This window comes from Procambarus clarkii, chromosome 19 (assembly GCF_040958095.1).
Source record: "Procambarus clarkii isolate CNS0578487 chromosome 19, FALCON_Pclarkii_2.0, whole genome shotgun sequence".
In the NCBI taxonomy this organism is placed as follows: domain Eukaryota; kingdom Metazoa; phylum Arthropoda; class Malacostraca; order Decapoda; family Cambaridae; genus Procambarus; species Procambarus clarkii.
In genome coordinates, this window is record NC_091168.1 from 43,580,067 (window position 1) to 43,587,689 (window position 7,623).

General features: G+C 37.7%; 1 protein-coding gene across 1 annotated transcript; it reads left to right on the plus strand.

Annotated features, from left to right (window-relative positions):
* The first annotated feature begins 991 nt into the window (after window positions 1-991).
* Window positions 992-2,522, plus strand: LOC123750935 (aly/REF export factor 2-like). Its single transcript, XM_069327516.1, has 4 exons — window positions 992-1,150; window positions 1,468-1,590; window positions 1,849-2,035; window positions 2,212-2,522. Exons 1-4 carry the CDS (start codon window positions 992-994, stop codon window positions 2,520-2,522), a joined length of 780 nt encoding a protein of 259 aa, XP_069183617.1.
* Window positions 2,523-7,623: the final 5,101 nt, after the last annotated feature.

Here is a 7,623-nt window from a genome sequence, read left to right on the forward strand (position 1 = left end):
AGATAGGTGGTCTCGTATGGGCCAATAGGCCTTCTGCAATTACCTTTTTTCCTATGTTCTTATGTTCAGTTTTGGTCGCCTTACTATAGAATGAATATAAATTCACTTGAACATGTCCAGCGTAGGATGACAAAGTTAATTCCCCAAATTAGAAATCTTTCATATGAAGAAAGATTACCAAAGCCTAAATTGCATTCATTGGAAAGGCGAAGAGTTAAGGGTGACATGATAGAGGTTTACAAGTGGATAAATGAACATAACAAGGGGGATAATAATAGTCTATTAAAAGTATCAACACAAGACAGAACACGAAACAATGGGTATAAATTGGATAAGTTTAAATTTAGGAAAGACTTGAGTATATACTGATTCGGTAACAGGGTTGTTGATTTGTGGACTCAATTACCGCATAACGTGGTGGAGATGGAGTCCCTCGATTTTTTCAAGCGTGGGTTGGACATGTATATGAATGGGATTGGGTGGTTATAAATAGGAGCTGTATCGTATGGGCCAATAGGCCTTCTGCCGTTACCTTTGTTCTTATGTTCTTATTATCGATTTTCTTCATTGCAAGTTGTTATTGTTGTTTTAGATTGATCTACTCTAAAAGGAACTTTTTTCTAATTTAGTAACTAAAATTTCTATGTAGCACGGGCTATGGTGAACCGGTAAACCAATACAATTGACTGCAACCGATGATGATTTCATAAATATTTCCATTTCACACAGAAATCACAATAACGTGATACATCAGTCGATTGAGGCAGTGTCTGGGATGCTCCCGGACGCAGGTTCGAATCCTCGTCACGGCCCTTGTGGATTTGTTTATTTCCATTTCGTCAGGTACACGTAGAGGTGAGGTGTTTTAACATAAATAGATCTGAAAATCTGGCAGAAAAACGTCGATCGGACTGTGTGTAAACTGGCTAGAAGATAGTGTGTTGGTTATCCATTCAGTTAAGGATACATCCTGTCATTTCTACCTCCAAACATGGCAACTGATATTGATATGAGCCTGGAAGACTATATTAAGACTCGAATGAATATGGTTGGTTCAAGAACATGTCGAGACCGTTCAGAAGATCCTCAGAGGATGTCTGTTTTGAGCACTGTGGTTGTGGCAAGTCAATGCAAGGATATGACAGACAAAGTAAGTTACGCTTTCCTTATATTAATCTGAGATAATTAGTAAACATTAAATTTCAACTAATAACTACAAAATGTATAGTAACCTATTTCAATCATTTCTAATGATGGAGTTTTTATGATTCTTAATATGTTAACTGTATCTGAGTTAGTGAATCAGAGGCATAATATTCCGGATTAGAGGAACGTTAACTTTTATATTACTAGTTCTGCTTGAATGATTCCTATTTTTGTCTAAATCATTTTTCATGTTTTTAGTTTTTAAGAAGTCTTACTCGATGAAACCATGTTATATATTAAAAAAAAATTCACGTTTTACAGGACAATTGCAGAAGGAGCAACACCATGCACAAGAGGGAAGGATTCCGCAATCATAAGTTGGGTGAATCGGCCAAAGTCCTCATATCTAACCTGCGATATACAGTAACAGACGCAGAAATTTATGTGAGTCAAAGAATATTGAATATGAATGAAAGAAAGTTATGAGAGAATTCTGCAGTAATAAGATTTCTAGCGCATCAGTTAACTCTAATATGAACTTGAAATATTAGTTCATATTATTATTGTATTGTAGTTCATTATTATTATTGTAGTGTAGTGCGTGTAAAACGCACAACAATAAGGTGGTGTAACTCAAGCTATTCTCAACCTGTTTTTAAATATGTACTTGTTCTCCAATACAGAATCTTCAATCTTTTTCAGGAGCTGTTTGCTGAATTTGGAACCATTATAAATGCAGCAGTTAACAATGATAACTTGGGAAAGTCATTAGGTACAGCGTATATTGTCTTTGCCCGAGAAGCAGATGCACTTCAAGCTCTCAAGCAGTACAATGGTTTTCGTTTTCATGGCCGACCAATAGGAATCACCATGGATGGCGGATCAGCTGGTAAGTCATGACATTAGATTTTCTTTGCAAGTTTTCTCTTATGGAAAGGTTGACTTCTTAGCTTTGAACATTTTCACATTAATGTATCAAGTTCTAGTGATGTCATTATCCATGTATTTGTTGTTCTACTATGAAATATAGTAATTAATGAGTTGTATTATCTTCCCGATATTTAGGTCGTGGCGACATAAAAGATCGGCTTGACTTCAACAGAGTCTACAGAAGTGGCTATCGTGGAAAAGACCGCACTGGCTACGGTCTTGGCGATCGTACTAACAAACGGAGTGCATACATAGGCAGAAAATTCCTTAATTACAGTAATAGAGATGTCGAACGTGGTGGAAATGGTAGAGGCGAGCGTGATGTAAGTAGTGACGAACGCTTTGGCTACATTGACAGCAACCACGAGAGATGGTTTGGTAGGCGGGGTACCAGGAATAAGGTATATAATGGCAATGATCCGGATATTGAGTGTGATGCCTGGTAACTCCTGACTAGAAATTGGCTATTGATAATTTTATAAAGTTTTTGTGTAATAAACTTTAAATAATAAACTGTAATAATTTTTTTTTAAATTTGTCTGTTGGTTAACCTCAATGATGCAAGAAAATATGTTATTTTACTTATTGGAATGTGAAGCACCTGCAGCCCTGCGCAACAAACTCAACATTCATCCAACGAGAGCAGCTGGATTAGATGTAAAATCCACAGCAACTACAATAGTTAGAAAGGCAGTTGAAGAATGGATAGTGAACACTGCTTCCATATCCGCCACCACAATAACGTTATTAATATTGACCAAACCACACACTAGTCGACGGACCGAAACGTCGTCGTCCCTTTACTTTCTAGTGTGTGGTTTGCCAATATTATTAACGTTATGGTGGTGGCGGATATGGAAGCAGTGTTCACAAGTGTTATCCATTCTTCAACTGCCTTTCTAACTATTGTAGTTCCTGTGGATTTTACATATAATCCAGCTGCTCAAGTCGATTGTGAGAATGATCCAGGACGGACCGAAACGTCGTCTTCCCTTATATTTCTAGTGTGTGGTTTGGTCAACATATTTCAGCCACGTTATTGTGACTTTATAACGTTATTGAAACAAGACTAAGATAAGTTTGCTTCGCAGAGGCTCAAAACTGTCAAAGAACAACAAACGGATACCATCTCAAGATTTGCAACTACACACATCTTCACAGATGGATCAGTTGATTAAGAATGAAGTTCTGCTTGTTTAGCAGTTTACACTTACACCCATGAAGTTACTGGAGCATGAATAGTGGGTGTTCAACTTTGCAAACAGAATAATATACCCTGAAAAAGGCAATAAATTATACAATTGAGAATAATTTACATCATGTCATCATGCATGTCGACTCTCCAGGCATTGTTATCCAGCTAGCATAGAAATCATATACAATTCATCACAGAAATCGTACATATAGGAAAAGCCCACAATCTTGAGCTGTCAATTACCCTAAATTGGAGTACAAGTCACATTGGTATAGATGGTAATGAAAGGGCAGACTTACTAGCAAAAACTGCCACTGCTTTACCGTTGTTGTTGTTTCAGATTTAGCTTCTCAGGACAAAGTGTCCATGTAGCACGGGCTATGGTGAGCCCGTAATAGAGTTTGGTTATACCTGATAACCTTGCTTCTGTGATATTAGGGTCCAAGTTTGAAATGGAGGAGGGGATTTCTCCTTTTTCCTTACTTATTTATCGCTTCTGTTTTAGTGCACTGGTTTTAATCTTATTTCATTAACATTATCTTGGTGGCGAATGTAGATACAGAAGTCCCATTCCTCAACGTCTTTTCTAATCATTGTAGTCGCGGTGGATTGTGCATCTAATGCAGCTGCTGTCATTGGATTAATACTGAGTTTGATGCGCAGGGCTTCAGTAACCTCACATTCCAGTAAGTAGTGCAATAGTGGCGCCTCTGCTTCTGTTTCACAGATGTGACACTCTTTAACTATTGGCTACAAGTGCCAGCAGCACTTGTAACCAAGTCTGAGTCTGTCTATGGCTACTGCAATGTCTCTGGATATCTTTTTGCCAGGCTTGAAAGAGGAGTAACCAGTGGCTTGTTCGTACCATATCGCAGTGGATCTTCCTTCCGCTTCTTTGGCTCTGTAGCGACTTTTGTTTGTTGAGAATAAGAACATAAGAACATAAGAACAAAGGTAACTGCAGAAGGCCTATTGGCCCATACGAGGCAGCTCCTATTCTATAACCACCCAATCCCACTCATATACTTGTCCAACCCGTGCTTGAAACAATCGAGGGACCCCACCTCCACAATGTTACGCGGCAATTGGTTCCACAAATCAACAACCCTGTTACTGAACCAGTATTTACCCAAGTCTTTCCTAAATCTAAACTTATCCAATTTATATCCATTGTTTCGTGTTCTGTCCTGTGTTGATACTTTTAATACCCTATTAATATCCCCCCGGTTATGTCCATTCATCCACTTGTAAACCTCTATCATGTCACCCCTAACTCTTCGCCTTTCCAGTGAATGCAATTTAAGCTTTGTTAATCTTTCTTCATATGAAAGATTTCTAATTTGGGGAATTAACTTAGTCATCCTACGCTGGACACGTTCAAGTGAATTTATATCCATTCTATAATATGGCGACCAAAACTGAACTGCATAATCTAAATGGGGCCTAACTAGAGCAAGATATAGCTTGAGAACCACACCAGGTGTCTTGTTACTAACGCTGCGATTAATAAATCCAAGTGTCCGATTTGCCTTATTACGAACATTTATGCATTGATCCTTTTGTTTTAAATTCTTACTAATCATAACTCCCAGATCCCTTTCGCAATCCGACTTCGCAATCACAACACCATCTAGCTCGTATCTTGTAACTCTATCATCATTACCTAACCTCAGAACTTTACATTTATCAGCATTAAACTGCATCTGCCAATCCTTTGACCATTTCAAAACCCTATCTAGATCAACTTGAAGTGATAGTGAGTCCTCCTCCGAATTAATTTCCCTACCGATTTTCGTATCATCGGCAAATTTGCAAATGTTGCTACTCAAACCTGAATCTAAATCATTTATATATATTATAAACAACAGAGGTCCCAGGACAGAGCCTTGAGGCACTCCACTTACAACATTTTCCCACTCTGACTTGATTCCATTTATACTAACTCTCTGTTTCCTTTGGTATAGCCATGCCCTAATCCAGCTTAATATAGCACCCCCAATACCATGAGACTCTATTTTTTTAATCAGTCTTTCATGTGGCACTGTATCAAAAGCTTTGCTAAAGTCAAGGTATACAACATCGCAATCCTTACCACTATCAACTGCCTCAACAATGCTAGAATAAAAAGATAACAAATTTGTTAAACATGAACGGCCATTTATAAAACCATGTTGCGACTCAATTATTAATTTATGTTTTTCAAGATGAAGACGAATTTTATTTGCTATTATAGATTCGAGTAACTTTCCCACAATAGACGTTAGGCTAATTGGTCGATAGTTAGACGCAAGTGATCTATCTCCTTTCTTAAAAACTGGTATCACATTAGCAACTTTCCAAAACTCTGGCACTCTGCCTGACTCTATTGATTTATTAAATATGGTTGACAGTGGGTCACAAAGCTCCTCTTTGCATTCTTTAAGCACCCTAGCAAACACTTCATCCGGCCCTGGGGATTTGTTTGGTTTGAGTTTTACTATTTGTTTAAGAACATCCTCCCTGGTAACTGCTAAACTCGTCAACCTGTCCTCGTCCCCACCCACATAGACTTGTTCGGCTGAAGGCATATTGTTAAGTTCCTCTTTAGTAAATACAGATACAAAATATTTATTAAAAATACTACTCATCTCTTCATCACTATCTGTTATTTGACCTGTCTCAGTTTTTAATGGACCTATCCTTTCCTTAGTCTTAGTACGATATAACTGAAAAAACCCTTTAGGATTTGTCTTTGCTTGCCCTGCTATGCGAACTTCATAGTTTCTTTTTGCTTTCCTTATCTCTTTTTTAACATTTCTAACCAGTTGTACGAATTCCTGTTCTAAAGTGACCTCCCCATTTTTAATCCTTTTGTACCAGGCTCTCTTTTTACCTATAAGGTTCTTCAAATTCTTTGTTATCCACTTTGGGTCATTAGTATACGATCTATTCAATTTGTATGGTATACTACGTTCCTGTGCTCTGTTTAGAATATTCTTAAATAAGTTATATATTGAATCCACATCGAAATCCCCATTTAAGTCACCTATCGCTGGGTTCATGTCTCGCTCCAAGACCGGCCCACACCCCATACCCAAGCCTTTCCAATCAATTTGACCCAAAAAATTTCTTAGGCTATTAAAATCAGCTTTTCGAAAATCTGGCACTTTAACAGAATTTTCTCCTACTGGTCTATTCCATTCTATGCTAAATCTGATTTCTTTGTGATCACTGCTCCCTAGCTCACTCCCTATTTCGATGTCATTAATTTGCGTTTCCCTGTTAGTTAACACTAAATCTAAAATATTATTTTCCCGTGTTGGTTCCTTAATGTGTTGCGTAAGAAAGCAATCGTCAATTAATTCTAGAAAATCTTCTGCTTCACTATTCCCTGTTTTGTTCAACCAGTTTATTCCGCTAAAATTAAAGTCACCCATGACATAAATACTGTTAGATCTAGATGCTCTAGATATTTCATCCCATAGATGCTTTGCTTCCATTCTGTCTAAATTTGGTGGCCTATATATTACTCCTATTATAATATTATTAGCTTTTTCGTTTAATTCAATCCAAATAGTTTCTGTGTGTGGCTCTGTTTTGATTCCCTCTTTGAGACTACATTTCAAATTGTCCCTAACATATATGGCTACTCCACCTCCTCGTCTAATATATCTATCTGTGTGAAATAGTTTAAATCCATATATTTGATATTCAGCTAATAGTTCTCTATTTTCTACATTCATCCACGTTTCGGTAAGTGCAATAATATCTATTTTTTCTGTGCAGACAAGAGCATTTAATTCGTTAATTTTATTTCTTAGGCTTCTACTGTTAGTGTAATATACCCTAAGTGAATTGTTATTTTGCGGACCTTCTCTTTCCCTGATCGTTTTGCCAATTCCTTTCTCCCACAAACACATACTTTTATTACCTCCTTCCTCCAAATCAATTCCCATACCTCTATCTACTAACAGTTTAAACCCAAACAAACACCTCTAACCACTTCTTCTAGCGAGTTCGCAACAGCAACAACCCCAGCTCTCGATAGATGCACCCCATCACGAGCATACATTTCATTTCTTCCATAGAAGTGTTCCCAGTTGTCTATGAAAGATATTGCATTTGATTTGCAATATCTTTCCAGCCGGCAATTGACACCAAGTGCCCTCGATATCCATTCATTTCCCACTCCCTTTCTTGGAAGAATGCCACATATGATCGGGGTTCCTCCCTTGCTCCTAACTAACTCTATGGCTGTTTTATACCTCTGAATCAGTTCCTCACTCCTGACTCGACCAACATCATTTCCTCCCACGCTAATGCAAATAATGGGATTGTTCCCATTACCAGCCATAATATCATTCATGTTGTTT

Excerpts from the sequence above, each read along its gene's own strand:
- LOC123750935 (XM_069327516.1), top strand. The coding sequence starts at position 992 with ATGGCAACTGATATTGATATGAGCCTGGAAGACTATATTAAGACTCGA. Across the intron at positions 1,591-1,848 it reads TAACAGACGCAGAAATTTAT|GAGCTGTTTGCTGAATTTGG; the intron begins GTGAGTCAAAGA and ends AATCTTTTTCAG. Across the intron at positions 2,036-2,211 it reads CATGGATGGCGGATCAGCTG|GTCGTGGCGACATAAAAGAT; the intron begins GTAAGTCATGAC and ends CCCGATATTTAG.